The 20467-nt window shown below is 39.1% G+C and overlaps 1 protein-coding gene across 1 annotated transcript in view; it reads left to right on the top strand.

Moving 5' to 3' along the window:
• The window catches only part of dchs1b (dachsous cadherin-related 1b), a 98486-nt gene extending 82911 nt beyond the window's left edge, over positions 1 to 15575 (top strand). Inside the window, exons 12-29 of the mRNA XM_015044587.1 lie at positions 1245 to 1685; positions 1984 to 2279; positions 2426 to 2541; positions 4035 to 4274; positions 5627 to 5752; positions 5858 to 6067; positions 6929 to 7185; positions 7276 to 7482; positions 7558 to 7954; positions 8050 to 8163; positions 8277 to 8488; positions 8624 to 8775; positions 9493 to 9623; positions 9726 to 10012; positions 10880 to 11021; positions 11108 to 11279; positions 12072 to 12481; positions 12562 to 15575. Of these exons, the coding sequence (XP_014900073.1) occupies positions 1245 to 1685; positions 1984 to 2279; positions 2426 to 2541; positions 4035 to 4274; positions 5627 to 5752; positions 5858 to 6067; positions 6929 to 7185; positions 7276 to 7482; positions 7558 to 7954; positions 8050 to 8163; positions 8277 to 8488; positions 8624 to 8775; positions 9493 to 9623; positions 9726 to 10012; positions 10880 to 11021; positions 11108 to 11279; positions 12072 to 12481; positions 12562 to 14606 (5955 nt within the window). The 3' untranslated portion in view covers positions 14607 to 15575. The remainder of the gene's footprint in view (positions 1 to 1244; positions 1686 to 1983; positions 2280 to 2425; positions 2542 to 4034; positions 4275 to 5626; positions 5753 to 5857; positions 6068 to 6928; positions 7186 to 7275; positions 7483 to 7557; positions 7955 to 8049; positions 8164 to 8276; positions 8489 to 8623; positions 8776 to 9492; positions 9624 to 9725; positions 10013 to 10879; positions 11022 to 11107; positions 11280 to 12071; positions 12482 to 12561) is intronic.
• Positions 15576 to 20467: the final 4892 nt, after the last annotated feature.

The raw sequence follows: 20467 nt of genomic DNA, 5'->3' as shown, positions 1-20467 counted from the left end.
TGGGGTTTTTTTTTTTTTTTTTAATTTGTTTTTTTTTTTTTTTTTTTTTTTTTTTTTTTATTATTTGTTTCATAACATATTTTTGTGTGTTTCAAGATAATATTGTATACAGACAAAGCAAGCAGCATAGATATGCAGTATAAATAGTGGTTCTCTCTCTTCACAGACTTAACATTTTGATCTGAACATTCTAAACTTTAATGACTGGAATTTGAGCTGCTTGTTGTGTAACAATCCTCCGCACCAACACACTTCTGGGGATAGCAGGTCACATAACGCAATCAGTCAGGAAATCACAAATATCCCATTATTATCTCTTATATGAACATCAATGTGAAGTGTAAAAATCCAAATCACACTGATATCTCAACAATCCAGTTTTCTTAATGTTGTGTAGCCTTACTGCTCAACTAGATTTTTTTTTTTTTTTTGAAAAATCTTTTTGCCAACCTTAATGGCTTCCATGCAAGATGGTGATTTTAACCCAGGCCCATTAAATACCCATCTAGACTGAACAAAGTTAATAATGGGCCCACACACACGTTGCCCTGTGACACGTCGGAGCTGTTAGATAAACAAATATGTATCTGTTACTAGAAAAGTGTATATGATTGAAAAACAGCCCAGTAACATGGACAATCAAGAATCTTATCAGTGTGTCCTGGCCTATTTGGTGCACAGTTGTTCTTTTTCGAGCAGACTGAGGTATGTGGAAGTTGGCTGTTGCTTTGCTTTATTTGAATTGAAGTATTTACAAGTTTCCTATCAAACCTTTGATCCTAGTGAATTAGTTTACAGACCTTTTACTCCCCAGATGAAATCAAATTGCTGCAGGAGGATATTTATTCTGAAATACTGCACATTTTCCCTCCATGTGCAGTGAGAATGCCCATGAGGGTTTTAAAATTATAACAAAAACAAAAAAGCAGGCACCAATACATCTCAAGTTCAAGTTTAGGGATGTATGTGCCTTACAGCTGTACTGTCTCCTGAAATTTAAAAGAATTCCAGTCTTGTTACATTCAACAGACTTTGCCTTGATGATTTTCTCCCATGCTTCATTTAAATGATACATTGAAATGTTCTGAAGTTTGTTTCAGTGTGCTTTGGCTCAACCTCTCTGTTGATTGGGGGAAATAGTTCAATGCGATTGCTATCTGAATCATCATCATTATTATGTAACTCAATTGACAGCAAATACTAGAAAAACTTGAGTTGTTTCACTTTATTTGTTTTCATTTCAGGTCCTCAGCAACTCCAGGTCACCCCCAACGCCCAATATCCTTTCTATGACCCTGAACACTGTCGAAGGCACTGCTCCTGGCTCCATTATCGGCTCCCTACGGTCACCTGACCATCAGGATTCTACTGTACAGGAAGGCCAGGTGACCTACCTGGTGGTGGGAGGGACCGACCGGGATGGGACTTTCATGGTGGACCGCCTGGAGGGCGATGTTTACCTGGTGCGCGAGCTGGACTATGAGAAGGGGTCAAGATACACTCTGCACATTGAGGTGTCTGATTTCTCTCGGGCGTTTCCAAGCAGCCATCTAGTCAAGCTCGACATCAACGTTCAGGATAGCAACGACCACGCTCCGGAGTTTTCAGAAGACCCAGTGACAATTGTGATCCCAGAAAACATAGATCCAGGGGCTTCTGTGTACACATTCCAGGCTGTGGATAGGGTAAGACAATTGTTGAATTGTTGACCAGTGACTGTAGATTTGGGCAGCACAAAATAACGTGCTCACTTTGTATGCTGATTCCAATGAGTGAACTTTATAGTCATCTGTAACAGGAGTTATCAGTCGTTCCTCTGACTTTTTGAATGTTTCTCTTTGAACTATATCAACCTTTAGTGTAGCTATCATATTTTAGCACTGAAATGTTTTGAAAAGAAAATGGTTGTTCACTTTCTATGAAAGTCCTACTATTATTTATAAAAGACTACTTCATCCAATCTTAACCTTTTGTGTTGTATAGGATGGCAGTGGGCCCAACAGTGAGCTACATTATTCCATTGAGCATTACTGGCCTGACACATCTGACCTCCTGGTTCTTGACCCTGTTACTGGCGTCCTTTCCTTGGGGAAGACGTTAGACCGTGAGACTACCCCTTCCCTCTATCTTGTGGTGCGAGCCACAGACCAGGCAGTGAATCCCTCTCAGCGGCGCTGGGGCTCGGTCACCGCACGGCTGTTTGTGACGGATGAAAACGACAATGCTCCGACATTTAGCTCTCCATCTGCAGTGAGTGTCATGGAGGATCAACCTGTGGGGTGAGTTTATTTTCAGTGGCTTCAAGCACTTTTTAACACTTTTCGTTCAAGTTAACATTGCAAAAGATAAGATTAATTTCTAAAACATTAAAGTTACTCCTTTGTTTTTGTTGTGGTTTTAATTTTGCTTTCATCTTCACCAACAGGTTTGTGATTTTGTATGTGGTGGCGCGCGATAAAGACGAAGGAGAAAATGGCAGAGTATCCTACAGAATCCAAGCAGGCAACAGTGCGGGTCGTTTCACTCTCAATCCTAACACAGGTAAACTTATTTCAAGTATGAAACTTCAAACAAAAACAAGACAATGTTCCAGAGACAAAAATTGTATGCAGATGGAATTTATAGATTATCAATATTCCTCACCAGCCAAATAGCAGGACTTCTTTCCTCTCTGGTTTGTGAACAATGGATTTATCATGAATATGGATGAGCAAAATTTAGGTAATAAAAAATACTCACTTAAAGTCCTTCATCTGAACTTCTTAAGTAACTCTCATAACTTAATGTACTAGGGGATCACTCAGTCCTTTGAAGAAATGTTTTGCATTTTTAGCAGTTTCCTAACGTTTCTTAACAGATTGGTTCATGGAACATAATCTTTATTTTGGCAATTGAAATCCTGAATTGGAATTATATGTTCAGGCTTTGACAGTTCATATCTGAGGCTGGGAATTGGTGGCACATGCAGCTCTGACTGGGATTAAGAACCATAAAACAGACACTTAATGCAACTTCCAGATGGAAGAAAGTCTTGACGTCATTACTTTTGAGTATCTGTTGGGTTGATTTCACTTCTGGGTTGTGTGGCGCTAAGTCTGGAGTTATTTTGAGATGTATAGCAGATTAGCACGCATTGTGAAGAGCCTTGCCAAACTTAATGGCTTATGTAGAAGGTATCATTAGACTGCTTATTGCTTAGAAATGGCCAAGTTTGCTCTGCAATCTGTTACTTAAGTTTTCTTGTTGATTTTATGAAGTGTTCGGAAAGGTTTCTTCTGAGTTGATTGCCCACATAAAACTACTTAAAAATTAATATTTGTAGAAAATATTTTTGTTACATGAAAGTCAGATTATTAAGGTAATACTTAACAGCTGCAAACAAAAATTTCAGTCTGGATTATTTGGTGGTCTTTCCTACAGATTGCTATTAAATAAGTGATATGGAAAGAGCGTTAAAAAACAAGGGTCATGATGACCTATAGAAGTACATGGTTTTCCTGCTTCTGCCTTTAAATGACACAGACAAAAATCCTCCAGGGACATTAGAGTCTCAACCCCCACAAAGACGTCAGCACACAGTGTATCCTTGGCTTGCGGTGGCATTTATAAATTACACGTCTCTCAGGCACTGAAGCTAAACTTTGCACAATTCTGTGTAAAGTACAAACACACAAACGCAAACATGTATTTCATACTTCCTCTCACTTTGGCTGACCCTTCTTTTAGTTGGTGGGATTGCAGTAGGGCTGAGGGATGGAGGCAGAAAAGCGAGGAAAGTAACTGAGCCCAGACTCTGAGCACTCAGGTTGTAATTCACTGATCTATGTGAATTAAAGTGATTCACATAAGTTACACACATTCACACACTAGCTGGTGCCTTGCAGATTTAAAGATGGGATTTGAAAGCAACTTAAAAGTGTGTAAATTAAATAGCAATTTCAGTGGAAAATATGTTAAGGTTATAAAACTTTAAGGTAAAGTAATACTTTTTAAAGAGTTCTAATAAACTATTATATACATTATTTCTGTTGCAGGCTCCCTCTCGATCCTTAAAGCCCTGGACCGGGAAGAGCAGGAGGTCTTTAATCTAACTGTCGTAGCAGAGGATCATGGGGTACCGCAGCTCTCCGCCTCCCAGGTGTTGTGTGTGCAGGTTATTGATGTGAACGACGAAGCGCCGGTGTTTCATCAGGCTGAGTTCGAGGCCCAAATAATGGAAAATCGAGGACCAGGAACCACTGTATATACTATAACGGCCACAGACCGAGACCAAGGTTTGCTGAAAGAGAGCCTATGATAAAAATAAAGCCGGTTGACTTTTTTTAACGGGCTGGAGATAGGCGACTGTAGCAAAGATAGTTTGCATATTCATAAATACTGAGAAAAGTGTTGAGCTACTCAAATGTTGCAGTTACAGGAGCTTATAGGCCCTGAAAAAGTATTTGCATCCCATCTTTTGTGTTTTGGTGGAATGTTTTTCTATCCAGCCCCCACTGAGTTAGAGACAACGTCAACTGGTGAAATTTAACGTCTGAACTTCTTTATGCTATATGTGTACCTTGCATATCTAAAAACTTTTTTTTATATATATGATTCTACCTAACAGAATAGATCAAGCTCAGTCAGACTGGATGGAGAGTTTCAGTGAGCAGCATTTCTCAGGTCTTGCCAAGGATTCTCAACTAGATTTATGTGTGGACTTTGACTGAACCGTTCTAAAACAGAACATGGTTTGCTCTAAACCAGATATGTCAAGCTCACTTTCCACATGGCATGTCCAGCTTGCAATAGAATTGTGTCCTGCCCGCAAGATAATTTCACATCTTTATTCTTAACCCACCAGTGGAATACATAATGCCACACCAATCAAACTATGGATTCTTTAACACACCACGACAGCAAGCTTGCGGTTCAAGTAGATGCAGATAGGGCACCTCCACAGATCTTGATGGAGTTTGCAGAAAGCAGACATGAAATGTCAGCTCACTCAAGGCAAAGTATGATTCCTTGGGTTCTGCACAGTTTCTGCTCTTCATTCGCAAGACGATGCTCCAGCTCTGACTAGTACATGCCTGTGTGAGGAACTGTTCCCAGGAGATGGTGTTTTAGTGACATTTTTTGAGCTACAGCACAATAAAAACACCAAACATCTGGCTCCAAACATTGATGAACTTGTGGCAAAAACAATGCCAAATATCTGGCAAAACATGACTATAACTGTTGTGTGTGTTCCATTTTTTCTGCTAAATGGCATGTTTTCACCACCCTATATTGTGCTGTTGCTTTCATGTATTTTCTTCTAAACTGTTGGTCCTTTCTGTGAAAGAGTTTAAAACGCCTGGTCTTAATTTCATTGGAGCTCTGACTGATTAATATTATTATCCAGTTGAAAGGAAGTCTTTTACAGCCTCTAGCAGATTTTATTCTAGGATTTCTCTGTATTTGGCTCCATCCAACCCAACAACTCTAATCAGCTTCCCTAATCAGAATGAAGCTGTGCCAGTTATATTGTCAAATTAAAGGTTCAAACTATACACCTCACCTGTATTCTTTGATTTTCATACTGTTTGTTCACTAATGTTTCATGTTTTCATAAATATTTAATTTGTTTTGTTTTTTATAACAGGTTCCAATGGTCATATAACATATGGAGGTGTTACAGAAGACGGTTTTGTCATAAATCCTTTGACAGGAGTCATCACCACCACAAAGGAACTTGACACAGAGGTTCAGGATCATTACACACTCACTGGTAATCAAAGCGTGTTATTTTACACAACTGAATATGCTCTATTATGTAGAAAAGCTCCCTGTTTTGTGTATCGGCATAAACTGTCAGCTGACAATTTCTCATCAGTGTATGCCAGAGATGGAGGACTGCCTGCAAATTTTGCCAAAGCTGTCGTCCGTGTGGAGGTCCAGGATGTGAACGACAACATTCCTATATTTGCAAAATCGTTGTATGAACTCGAGGTGCCAGAAAACCAGGATCCCGTAGAGCTTTGCTTTATCAAGGCCACAGATCCAGACTCTGGTCCCGGTGGAGAACTGGAGTACAGAATTGCAGGTGAGAGATAGCATTTTGTTTCTAATCTTAGACAGTGATTTAAATGATTAATTTTTGTGATTGGGTTCATTTTTGTATGTTTCATCAGATCATGCATAATGGTGATTCAGAATGTGTCCAGTTTGATATCAAAGATTTAACAAACAATGCTTTTTATTTTGAGGTTTTTCCAGGCTTGAAAGGACCAGGCAATTAAAAAAAAGGATATATCTATATAATCAGCCCCATTTGGACTACTGTCATGAAATTGCATCACCTTCTTCCAGTACTAACGCAACTTAAATGCCTGTTGATGCATATTCTATTCAACACAATAGAACATTTTGGAAGTACTTTTTGTCATCTAGTGGCCAGTGTGCGTACAACATCCAGTTTTGATATTACAGTATTAATGGCATTTGAAAAACAATTATATCTGCCCAGAATGGATTATACAGAAGCCTAAGTTGAAGATTATGTTAACAGTATAATTAGTAACAACATAATTCAGTTATTTTATACCACTATAAAACTGTAGCTGGAGCTCGAACAATTGTTTATATATTAATATTCCCAGTTGTGTCTTATGTCATTTTAATTTTAATACATGTGTACATGGTACTTCCAAATTAACTATCCTTATTAAATTTTGATTGTTTATTTTGGAAGCAAAATAAACAATCCCTTTGCATCTATATCATCAGAGATATGGTGATATCTGATGACTGAGATGCACATAATTCCATTTCATCTGGCTTTTGTAATTACTATGCTCCCTGCATATTCAAGAGACCTTCATTGTGACCACAAACTTGCTTGGGTTGCTTCAAGGTTCCATGAAACACAAGACTTTGCTGATATCTTTCTCTATCATCATTGTAGCGGGAGACTATGACGGAGCCTTTCAACTCCACCATAGCACAGGAGCTCTCTCCACCTCACGCAGACTTGACAGGGAGACAATTGCGGAATATAACTTGGAGGTGGTGGCCAAGGACCGAGGGAGTCCTCCTCTTAGTGCTACTGCCACAGTTAGAGTGAAAGTGTTAGATGTCAATGACAACAGCCCAGTTTTTAAAAGAAACAGCTACAACACGGAGGTCTCTGAGGATGCTGCAGAGGGTTTTCAAGTTCTGCAGGTATGACAGATGTTTAAAAGATAATCAGAGCGTCAAATGAGCACTCACGTTTATTAACATATTGCTGAATAATTTCTCCTTCTTTTCCAGGTGTCAGCAACAGACGCTGATGATGATCTTAATGGGAAGATCCTGTATTTTCTTAGCCAGGAGGCACACGGAGCGTTCACAGTCGATGAAGAGACTGGTCGTATCACCACGTCAGCACCTTTGGATCGGGAAAAATTGGCGTCATACAGCTTCCAGGTGTTTGCTGTAGACCTTTCTCCTGCTGTGCCCAGGAACTCTTCTGCTCAGGTGAAAACATTGGTGCTGATGGCGACCAGTTGCTACACTTTTATCCTTTTAACTTATGGGACATTTACCCAACAGGTGACAGTCACCATTCTTGATGTCAATGACAATGCTCCCTTCTTCGTACAAGACCCGTTGATCATCGAAGTTTCCAACAGGCGTTCCCAGCGTGTTTTAGCCACTATGAAGGCTGAGGATAAGGACTTTGGTGCCAACGGTTCTGTGTTTTATCGCTTTGCCACATCTGTGAAGGGCTTCAGCATCAATTCGCTGACTGGGGAGATCCAAGCCACTGAACCACTAACAGACCTTACTCAGGCTCAAAGGACCTTGATAGTGGAGGCCATGGACCAAGGGAGCCCAGCACAGTCCGCACAAGGAGTGGTGGTAATTTTTGTGAAGGAAGTGGAGTACAATGGTATTCGATTCTCAAGGAATGCTCGAGATGTCAGCATACAGGAAAACGCTGCAAAAGGTTGGGGAGCATTGTTTGGAATCAGGGACTTGCATTGTTTGTCAGTTTCTCTGATCTCACCAGTAAGTAATATTGTGTATGATTCACAATTCTAGGCACAGCAGTGGCTCAGACTCAGGCTCAGTATCCTGATGGCACACGTATGGGGATCAGCTATAGTCTCTTTAGTGGGAACAAAAAGCAGGCTTTCAGTATCAGCTCCTCAACAGGTGAGATTATCCAGCTTGCTTGAAACCTATTGGTGTATAAAGCTGTCCCAGTTTGAGAATCTTCCCTATCAATCTTGTTAACAGACATTTTCCTTTTACCATCTGTCCTATAGGTGAAATCTGGGTGCAGAGCTCCCAGGGACTAGATTTTGAGGACAGTCCCCGACTCCGTCTTGTCGTGAAAGCTGAAACTGTGTCCTCCACATCATTCATGGCTATTAATTTGGTGCTTCAGGATGTCAATGACAACCTTCCTCGCTTCCAGTTGCAGAATTATGTCGCCTACATGAAAGAGGCACAAGGATATGAAATGCCAATTATACAGGTGTTTAAAGATCATGAAAGTTAACTTTACATTACTAAGTCTTACTATCAGAATTAGACACACTGACAGTTCTAGAGGTAAAGTGAAATTTTTTATTTATTTTTTTTTTAATTCCCTCCTCGATTCTTTTCCCAGGTGGTGGCCGAGGATGTGGATCAAGGGCAAAATGGTCAGGTGACCTACTCCATCCAGTCATCAAGCATGAGCGGCTTGTTTAAGATCGACCCGATGACAGGAAGCATCACGACAGCTGCCATCATGGACCGGGAGATCTTTACAAAAACCAAGTGAGGATAAATCACTAGTCCTGATAAACAAGCACAAAAAAATTAACATACATCTTTGCAGAATACATATTAGTGCTGCACAATATATTGAATATTAATTTTAAAAAAACATTATAAGTGTTTGCAATATCACAAAAGACTTCTTGTAAGTACATGGATCTTTTATTGTTCCTCTTCTTGTTTTTCACCCTCCAAGTTTTTAGACTTCGGTGGGCGTAGGTGATTTGCTAGTTTGTCGCTATTTCCGGACTAGTAAAGATGAACAAATATATAAAATCCTTTAACTCCACGTTTTGTTGTCTTTCTCATTTTAAGAAATGACTGAAAGAAATTTGTTTCAATATGAATATATATGTAGCCCTTCATGAAACAGAACGTTATGGAGTACTTGCTAGAAGTTTTGAGACAAGCCTTTAAAAGCAAAGCGATGCTTTCATTATATTTTTATTTGAATTTTTAGTGGCTCGGCTAATTGTAAGAAATGATTTGTTATTATGAAATGAAGAAATGTCTTCATGGAAATATATTTTAGCAATGTTTAATGTGAGGTTATGCTACTGCAATAAAATATGAATTTTATTTTAAGAGCTGTTACACAGCCTAACCATAATTATTTGATTGGGTACTTTACATGTACATATTCATGTTCTCTTTCCATTATATATTTTGATATCCAAAATATCTTTGTAAAAAAAAAAATATTTTCTCAACTCACAGGCTAGTAGTTACTGCAACAGACAGAGGAAGTCCAAGATTGTCCGGTTTAGCCACACTGACAGTGATAATTGTTGATCAGAATGACAACAGTCCTACTATCCCCTTACCTCAGGAGGTTCGCATCCCAGAAAGTGAGTATTTTTAATTTTTAAGCAATCTGTTTCTTGGTCATCATGATCTGTTAAGCACAACAAACATTTATGTCTCATTTCCTTAATACTCTTTCTTGTCAGATACATTAATCGGCACAGAGATTACTCTTGTGACGGGCAACGACGTTGACTCCAGTCCTGCCCTGTCCTACTCCTTGCATCTTGACCCAACAGCTTTAGGCAAATTTGGGATTCACCGTTACAGTGGGGGTGTATCACTGACTGGCCCGCTGGACTTTGAAGAGAAAACATGGTACACCCTAACCGTCAGAGCTACAGACAGCCAGCACCAAACTGAGGCAAACATTACAATTGTGGTGGAGGATATTAACGACAATGCACCAACATTTACCCAAGATCTCTATCAGGTAGGATAACCTATAAAGAAGGGAAATAACATTTCCTTTTCTTTTTTTTTTTTTTACTTTTGTATGAATGTAAACTCATTGAAATCATTGTTTTTAATGCACACTATAAATTACATCTGCATGAGGAAATGCACACAGTCATATTTTTCTTTTACATTTTTGACCTCTTCACACCTCTAAAGACTTGACACCATAATAAATTTTACACCAGAAATTGTCGCTGCAGCATACAGTTTTAAAAATGTTGTAAAAACATGCAGGCACATTCCCTGTGTGCACACACTGTGGGCGATAAAAGTTAACTGCCTAATTTTAACTGGTGAAAAGTTGTAGAGATGAGCCTATATAAACTGTGTCAGGAAATTACCTCAACATTAGCACACTCTGAGGAAAAACAGTCACTGTGCTATGATATGTACTTTTCCTCATCTGTGGGGCTACTGCCTGTTGCCCTCTTGACTTGAATTTAGAGGATTTATCACAGTATTTATGTACCTGGTTTCCCTTTTTTGCCCTGTGGTGTAACTGTTTGATTCACACTTATTCACAAAAAGACAACAAATCACATTATCCCCCCTCCCAAAAACAAAAAAAAAAACGTTTTAACATGTTCACTTTTTTTCTGTTAGTAAAGGGAAAACTGGCATATGTTGTTTTGAGTTGTTATTTGAAAAGTCCATTTTTTTAAAATATTTCTATGCAACAAAAAGCTAGGGTTGTCAATTGATAAATACAATTTAAGTTTGAATTTGAGTGGTCAATATGACTGGAAAGATGCTACTTAAATTCAGTACATTTTCCAGTTATTTGTTTACCATTAATTAATCAATCAATCAATCAATTCTTAAACCAAATATTGTTCTCCAGATTACCCTGCCTGAGCACACACCACCTGGAAGTGCAGTTATCACAGTAACAGCAACTGACAAGGACTCTGGAGAAAATGGCAAGATCACCTACAGAGTGATCTCGTCCACTCAGGAGGGTTATTATATTAACCCCAGCAATGGTAAGATTATCTAAGCTCTTCAGTTTTCTATTTTAGTTGATCCTCACCGCATTTTTTGCACTGACTAGATTGCCTTTTCTGTCAAGGAACCTTGTTTATCAACCACCGAGCCGAGTTTGACCCTGAACGCCCAGCAGTAAACATCGTCATTGAAGCTCGTGATGGAGGCTCACCTCCACTCTCCACTCTCACTACAGTCCAAGTTCAAATATCTGATGTCAATGACAATTCTCCTGTGTTTCACCAGTCAGAGTACAGGTTAGTCACCATTTATTTACAGGTGCATCTGAATAAATCAGAATATCATTGCAAAGTTAATTTATTAGCACATAGACAAAGCTATTATAGCTATGTTATATTATATAGATTCCATAATAACAGAAAAATATATCTAAGTATTCATTTCTAGAATTGTTTTTTTTTTTTTTTTTTTTGCTTAGCGTTAGGAAAAATCCAGATTCATCTTCTCAGAAAAAATATATTACATAAGACTAAGAAAAATATTTAAAAGAGAAAAGTTAGTTTATTGAAAAATATACCCATATACTGTAAAGTAAGTCAGTACTTGGTTGGGTTTGATTTTGCATTAATTAATACATAAATGCTGCATTGCATGAAGGCAATCAGCCTGTGGCATTGCAAGAGTGTTCAAGAAGACCAACTTGTCCTAAGAGCAACTTTCAGCTCTTCTGCATGGTTTGGGTCTGTTGTCTTTTATCTTGCTCCTAACAATACCTAGAATATTTTTATTTTAATATTTTATTCATGTTTATGCAGTAATACTATGGTAAAAGGCAGATAAGGCCATGGTTGATCTCAAGCACACTCATGAATGATATGTGTCTCACAATCCTCTCAAGGCTGTGGTTATCCTTGTTATATATATATTTATATATACACAGATATGTCATTTTTTCTTTTTACCTGAATTACTGGAATAACTTAACTTTGTGGCAATAGTCTAATTGATTGTGTTGTACTAGTAAACCTTGGAGCATGTTGGCCTAGTCTCAGCATTAATTCTTGTATGTGACATTTTTCTGTATGCAGGGCTACAGTTTCTGAAGACACCATCCCAGGGTCAACAGTTTTGACCTTTGAGGCCTTCGACAGTGACCTGTCACGAGAAAACTGTGGCTTTGACTTTGCCATTGCCAGTGGAAATGAAGGAAATGCATTTCAGATTGAGAGCAGCGTACGCTTCCTGGAAGGACGGGGCTTCCAGACAGTCGGAACGCTGCTATTGGCTGAGAGGCTTGACTTTGAAATCAAACCACTTTATAACCTCACTGTGGTGGTGTCAGACCGAGGTGTCCCCCAAAGGAGTTCTAGTGTTGCTGCAATGATAACCATCACTGATGTTAATGACAACCCTCCAGTGTTCACTAGAGCAGAATATACTGTGTCACTCAGCGAGGGAGCGGCCTCTGGGACTGAGATTATACGACTGACCGCAACAGGTGGGCAAATGTTTTATATTCTTACCTAATTTAGTTACTGTTCCTTCTTTTTAATCTGCTTCTTCTGCTTTGATTTGCAGACCCAGACTCGACTCCCAATGCTGAAGTCCAATATACCATCAGCTCTGGAGATGAGGTGAACCTATTTTCCATTGACCAGTGGACTGGAGCCATTAAGCTTGAGCAAACACTTGACCGGGAACACCAGTCTATGCACATTGTGATTATTCAAGCCACGGATGGCAATGGTCATTTTGCACTAGCTCCAGTCATTGTTGAAGTAAAGGACGTAAACGACAACCATCCATTCTTTCCTGTGGAGGTCCTAACAGCCAGTATTCGGGAAAACCAGCCAGCAAACTCAGCTGTGACTGTTCTCCATGCCATAGACCATGACACAGGGGTTTTTGGCCAACTGAAGTACTACATGGTGGAGAGGTCTGGGAAAGGAAAAGACAACTTTGTTGTGGACCAGAATTCAGGAGAAATCCGAAGTAAATTTACATTTGACTATGAAAAGATCAACTCCTTCAATTTTGAAGCCTTGGCTGTGGATTCAGGCAACCATTCAGCAACTGTAACTGTACAGGTGTTTGTCACAGGTGAAGACGAGTATGACCCACTGTTCACTTCCAGTGAATTCTCCTTTGAAGTGCCAGAGGGAGCCAAGAAAGGCCAGAGCATTGGCCAGGTTCAAGCACAGGATGAAGATGAAGGAGTGGATGGTGTTGTTCTCTACTCTATAACTTCCATCTCACCATATTTTGATGTAAACAAAACTACTGGTGTGATTTTTCTTAAGTTAGATAGTTCCAGCAGCAGCAGCAGTGGGTCAGGCCGGGCTAAACGGGAAACCAGGGTTATGACCCTGGATGTAAAAGCTCACAGTCCACTTGATGCCTCTCGCTCTACATCAACCCAAGTCTCCATTGACGTCACTAATACCAACTTTGGCTTGGCTGCTGATGTAAACATACTGCTTATTATTATCATTGCTGTGTCTCTGGGAGTCATCATATTACTTGTAGTTTTGGCTGTGGTAGTTTTCCTTGTCAAGTCACGCAGAAGGAAAAAAGATCAAGATACAGAAGACAGGAATCTTGCATCAGGAACTGCCTTAAATAAATTGGATGAATGCACCTCGGGACCTGGAGGAGAGAATATTTACCACCAGACTTTGCCAGGTTATGTTGCTGATCAGGGAGGAGCTGGTGGTGGTCCCTACCCTAGAGGAGGCTCTTTGGACCCCTCTCACTCCAGTGGCAGAGGATCAGCTGAGGCAGCAGAGGATGATGAAATCCGGATGATTAATGAGTACCCTCGCGTTGCCTCTATTACCTCGTCCATGCAGGAACACATCTCAGCCAGAGGGCCAGATTCTGGAATTCAGCAGGATGCTGACCAACTTTCGGACATATCCTGTGAACCTGCAGCTTTGGAGGGAAGCACTTGGTTCAAAGGGAAGAAACTGGGTGGCAGTCTGAGTGGGACCTTGCTTTCTGGCCAGCTCCCAGTCTACAGAGATGAAGGAGGTGGTTACCTAGGAGTAGGTCGTGGCCTAAATATTTCCCTCCCCAAGGATTATGCCTTCCCTGAGGATGGTAAACCATCAGTTGATGGTTCGCTCACTGCTATTGTTGCGAGTGATGAGGAGCTTCGTGGAAGCTATAACTGGGATTACCTGCTCAACTGGTGTCCTCAGTTCCAACCTCTCGCCAATGTCTTCACTGAGATTGCCCGGCTAAAAGATGAAACCACTCAGCAAAATCAGAACCCTCGCCAACCCTTTCAACCCAAGCCCAAAATGGATCCCAAACCTAGAATCGATCCTCCTCCTCTCATCACATCAGTGGCTCACCCAGGGGCTATGACAGTGCCCCCTAAAGTCCCTGTAATTGGACGGACATTCCCCCACTTGTCCTCTCTTCGTAGGTCTCCTATTAGTCATGAAGGATCAATTTCTTCAGCAGCAATGTCGCCAAGCTTCTCTCCATCCCTGTCACCTTTGGCTGCTCGGTCTCCAGCTGTTTCTCCGTTTGGAGTCAACCAAGGGCCTTCTGCATCAATGATTAGCACCAGAGAGCCTTCACTTGAGCAAAGTCCTGATCATGAGATGAGAATATGATTGGCACTATTTACAGAGGGATTTAAGATTGATGTCATGAACAAAGCACGCAATCCCTCTAGATGTTCTTTTGAAGAACATGTACTTTTCTGATATAACTGATTTCATCATAAGAAAAGAACGTTTCACAAATGCGCTGATCAATTTTGGTTTTAAACATCTCTTGGACAAACAAACACTGCATATTTACCTAGTTTAATACTTGGGTTTGCTATTCAGACACTTGTCAATGTTGCAGGAATACACAAAAGTGAAAACATGCCTGGTTTGACAAGAACCAGCCAAACTCTTTTTTTCTTTTAAAGTGACATAGATCTCCATGAACTGAACAGGGTCAGGAGGTAGGTGTTTCCACTGACAAGCCCCTAAAGTCAGAGATCTCTTAGTGTGTAGATAGATAGATGTGCTGTTTTTCATGTTTACCTCACTGGCTGGCCAGAGAGCTAAGGACCCTCTCTTTGTGTCAATGAACTTTTTTACACTACAGTATTAAACTTGTGTTGTGGGTGCTTTTTAAAATGGCTTCTGGACATGAGCAGAGACACAGTGATGGACCTGCAAAGGCATCACATAGTGGACAGAAATGGAGATTCCCTCCAAGTCAAAGAACACTTGTTTTTATTTTATTTTTATATTTTTATATGAATATATGATTTCAGGTCTATTATTCTACATTGAGAGGTTATTGTTTTGTGTATTTGCATGTATGTATATTTGTATGTATCTCTTACATTTTTAGAGACTCTTGTGACAGTTGTGTGAGAGTGGAAGATGTTTTTGTACAATTATTTATATGAAAATACAGACTTTCTGCCACAATTTGGCAACAGGAAACCAAACACATCTCAGTTTGATCTGTTTCTGACCTGTTGTTACGTTCCAATTTCTTTTTGGGGTCAAGTTATTGATCAGCCCAACTCCAAAACAGAAGTCGAATGAAGATCATCAACATAAACTTAGCACAAAAAAATAAGAAAATTTGTGTTTTGTCCTTTTTTGTGCTGTTGTTATAACAATGATTTTGTAAAGAAATCTTAGTGTGTAAAAGTCTGTTTGTTTCTTCTTAAGAGTTGCCACGATTAAGCAGAAATGCATACATTTTCCTTCTAAATATGGTACCTTTTTAAAAAATAAACAGGCTTTTAAACAAAATAAGATATTTTCCCAAACATCGTTACAAAAACTTGACAGTTTTGTTATTTTTTTTTAAGCTAAGTATACAAATCTCAGCTTCTCCAGTTATTCAGCATTATGTTGTGTGTGCTTGCACAGAGTGGCACATTCCCACTGTCATTCAGGGACATCTGAATTTCCTGATCACCTATGTGTCTTTGAAAGAAAGTGCTTCCTAAACTACAGTCTTCACAGCCATTAGGCTATGAAGGTTTTCATCTCAGCTTAATGAAAAGACAATGAACAAACTGAGATTTTTAACTGAAAGAGTTTAAACATAAGAGGTTTTTTTCCACAAAAACAGTTCATTTGTTAGATTTGGGCAGGAGTGAAAGCTGTTTCCTAAAAGTTTCCATGAAAAAACAAAAAGCAAAATAAAAACACAAACTGAGAGCTGTTTTTATAATTCAAACCTCAAGCTGTCATGAGGTACATCATGACAATTTTCTAGTCCAGTATGTTTGGTTCTCTCCCTTCCGGTTTTCTTTTTGAGCAACAAAAGAGCCTTATTCATGAGTGACAATAGGATGGAGCAGTAGATATTTAGACAGATTGTGGCCTCTGGTCATGTCATGAAGAAAAGTGAAGCTCTTGGCCTACTGTTCTATGAATGTTTTGATCTTCGCTGAAGGAAACCAGGTGGCTGAAATAACCTTACTTTGTAAAGAGGCTGGGTTTCTCCTGAAAAAAAAAAGGTGAAGAACTCGATCATCACTGAGATCTAACGTGTCTAATCCGTTGCAATGAAAACTCTCGGCTGAAGTAGTTTGAGGATTTGCTCACAACTAGAAAACTCTTCTTGTATTTTCCCAGCGTAATTGGAGGAGTTAGCCAGAACTTGTTTAATGGTGTATAACTTCCTGCCTGGGATACCACATTATCCCTCAGAATGAGCTGGAAAGGGTCTTTGAGAAGAAGGATTTCTGGAAAATCCTTCTTCTCAGAAACAATATTTATTCAAGACATTTTTTTAATCAAAATCTGTAAAAGCCTGTTCATGATATTTATGAAGCAAATTTTATATTGTTGAAAATTACCACAGTCAACTGAATAGCTTTTTCTAACTGCTTAGAAGACAAATTTTGTTATGTCTATGCGGGTCTTTTTTCAAGACTCGCATAGATCATGCTACACTTACTTGTATTTATTTAACACGGTTCTCAATAACATCACTTTAACTCCACTTCCAGACTCAACTCCCAGTTGGTGATACAGTAGCACTGTCTTTCAGGGCTGAAGATTGCACTTTGGCATTCAAAACAGAAAGATCCGATGTTAAGCAAGCTCTATCCCCGGCCTAGTACAGGAACTGCTTTGGTGGAAAAATCAAGTTGGAGAAATGTAGCACCTGAGCCAAACAAATGGGAAGCAAGAGCCTGAATCCCCAGTGAATGTAAAAGATTTTGGCAAACAGTGCAGTATTTATGTCTGTTTTACTTTCAGGTTTAATGCATTTTGTGTTGGTGTTTCTTGCTGTAAGCTACATCAAAGGCTGTTTTTAACTCTTCATTTCCATTCAGACCATCTAGCCAAATTGCATTTTCTGGATGTCCCGTTGTTTCCAAAACACGTTTTCTACCTCTCTTATTTGTTCATCACAACACTGCATGTCCTCTCATGCAAAGCAGAAAGCTGTGGCTGACATGATAAGACAATTTTATTATTGCTCAAATACATTTGTGTTGGAAAGCTTCAATTTAAACATGGATGCCAGTGACTGATCAGTGGACAAATGGCCAAAAGAAATAAAAATGAGACAAACTGTACATGTATTTAAAGCAAATAATAAATTCCTACTGATCTCTTTTGACAAACTGGAGTCAGACCTCATCTTTGTAGAATATAATCCAAGATTACTAGAGAAGAACTGTTACAAAAGTTAATCAGACTTAAAAGTAAAAAATGTCAAAAATAAGCTGTAAATATCAAGGTCAAACAATGTGTGCATTTGTTATAGACATATTTTGAACCTACAAAATACATTTCTGAATAGAAGAAAATATTAGAATTTAAAAAGTAAATTCTTTGGAAATGAATCATTTTCACTGATAAATTAATTGATGACTAAAATAATTACTTGCAGCCCTAAGATGCAATTTGAGCCCATTGGTCAGAGTTCATGGATGGAGAATTTGTGTAAAGATGTAAAAAATACTCTTCAAAGGAACCACATTAAAGGTGACTGAATGAGCATTATCTATTTTTAAAAAGGGTAAAGATTTTAGTATTTATATGATCTCAGCTGTTAGATAGAAAACAGAATTGCACTGTATCTGCAGTGGAGAGTTGCTCAATGGACAACCCACTAAAATTCTCCTTTTTGTGAGTTACTACATTTAGACTGTTATCCATACACATACGATCAGTCTACATAATTTCAATTTAAACAAATGACCTAAGCGGTATATCTGCAGAGAGCAAAAAGAAAAACTTGCTGGCTTGACCTAGATATTCGCCTGCATACAAAGGTTTGTCTACAGTCTGCTGCCCCAACCTGCAACAATAAATAATTACAAGCACACAGATAAATTAACTTGGAGACGACTGCTCAGTGCCACATATGTCCCACAACAGCCTACCTAGCTAACAATAGCTGGCCTAGATTCTGTTTTTGAGTGAACAAACTAAAACTGTGCTGCTTTTTCAATGGAAAATAGTGTAGAAATGAACAAGAAAGCATTACTCAAAATGTCTGTTACACTACAACATTCATCAGGACTAAAGTCCTGTTGTTTTCTGTCAACTAGAAAGTGTCCCACATAAAAGAAACTAAAGGATAGCCAGGCGGTGATTTGGTACTCAGAAAAGGATAGTCTGACATATTTAAGATGACTGCAGTACACAGATATAAAATTGCTTATGTCTTGCATCAATAGGTTTGCGAAAGAGAATCAATAAAATCAGTAATCACTAGGAAATAGGTTTTTGATTTTGACCATTACGAGCTGTGACCTCACTGGTGCAGGATTTATTAAGAACCCACAAAGAGAATGTCTCGTCTGTTTCTGTGGTAACAAAACCAGTTGACCTCTAATAAGGTTTGGTTATGTGTTCCACATAAATAAAGGTTACTAAAGCTGGACTCGGTGTTCTTCCATAAGTACTGGTTGGTAAGGCTGGGCTGTGTGTCCCTGGTTAACTGGTTCCTGATTGGTTCCTCTTTGATTTAATAATGGATGATCAGTATATAGTCCCTGAGAAAACCCAGGCTGTGTGTTTCCCAGTAAGTACTGGTTAACTACCTGTACTCCTGATTTGTTCCTCTTTGGTTTTCTTGATAGCTACCCATTAGTTCTCATTTAGTCCCTCTTTGTGATCCAGGTAACTAGTCTACTGTGTGTTCCCCATTAAGTGCTGGTTATCTAATGATGTACGACTCCATTACTACATCCTTAGTTCTAAAGGGGCGTCCAAGTAGTTTATCAGATATTGTGTACCTTATTGTAAAGTGTTATCTCCTCATCGGTCATTTTGACTGGTTTGGTGTATTTGCCGATTTTTGAAAATCGTAAAATGCATCTAATGTATTCTCAGTGCTTATTTTTAATTGAAGCAGTTATATATTTGTAAGAAGCCTTGAAAAAGGGATGGAATCCCACCAGAAAAAGGACTGATAGCTGGCCAAGACGGTTAGTACTTCCTGGTTGTTTTACTCATGTACAGTACAAACTCTTTTGTAAAAAAAAAAAAAAAAAAAAAAAGATATTTTTGTTTGCTGTCTACATTTATTTAAATTTGTTGCACGCCAAAATGAAAAACACACACAGGACAATTAAAGGGGCAGTGTTATCTAAAATTGACTTTTTTGAGCTTCACATCATATTGTAATGTTAGTCCCTCATCAAAAGCATACATGGAGTGTTTCCCTGTTGTGAAATCCTTTAATCTCCTGTTGCAACCACTCAGTTGTGCAAAATTCCTGGTTGGACCTAGTGCTGCCTTCAAGACACAGCTCCTCCTCGGAGCTGCAGTTTCCAAGTTTCTGAGCCTCACAGAGCAGCCCTCCTCTGAGACTCCACCACTCAGCTCCGTTAGACTCGCCAGCAGCAATTAGCAAATCCTAGTGGAACTGCACATCTGCTGAGGTCATTATAGGAGCTACTTCTTAGTAAAATGTAGGCAAAAACTTTGTAAAAGGGTTGATAGAGGAGCGGTGTGATGAAAACGTCGTTTCAGAAAGAGCAGGAGGTTTTGAAGAGACAGATGTCCAATTTCAAGGCGATAAATTACAAAGTCAAATTTCTTTGATGTCATATATACAGCATTTTCATGACAACTGAAGGTAACATAGTGATTTAATTGTGGTATAAATGGCACTATGTGCCTGGAAAATACATAATACTACCCCTTTAAGAAAGGTTATGAAAGCATAAGTAGCTCTCAAGATGCAATTCCATTTTTGTGGAATCCACTTTACAGCAATTCTGTTGTTGAAACAATATTATTTTTACTGTCACAGTTTTTAGAACCTAACCTTAAATGACAGAAAGGGCTCACCAAGTGTTTGGAACAGAAACAACCTCCTTGGAAAACATGGATTCTGATAAATCACATTCTCCACAAATGCAACATTCCAAACAAGCACACTCTGTTATAAAGCCTGCTTTATTTCCAGCAGGACTGGAAAATCTGCAGCTGCGCTCTTTGGGAATCAAACTGCAAACCATCACTTCTGACTAGGAAATTAG

Source organism: Poecilia latipinna, unplaced genomic scaffold (genome assembly GCF_001443285.1).
Source record: "Poecilia latipinna isolate Pla-1442-1.1 unplaced genomic scaffold, P_latipinna-1.0 Scaffold682, whole genome shotgun sequence".
Classification (NCBI taxonomy): domain Eukaryota; kingdom Metazoa; phylum Chordata; class Actinopteri; order Cyprinodontiformes; family Poeciliidae; genus Poecilia; species Poecilia latipinna.
The sequence above is the reverse complement of the archived record's forward strand: the minus strand, read 5'-3'. Positions and strand labels throughout refer to the sequence as shown.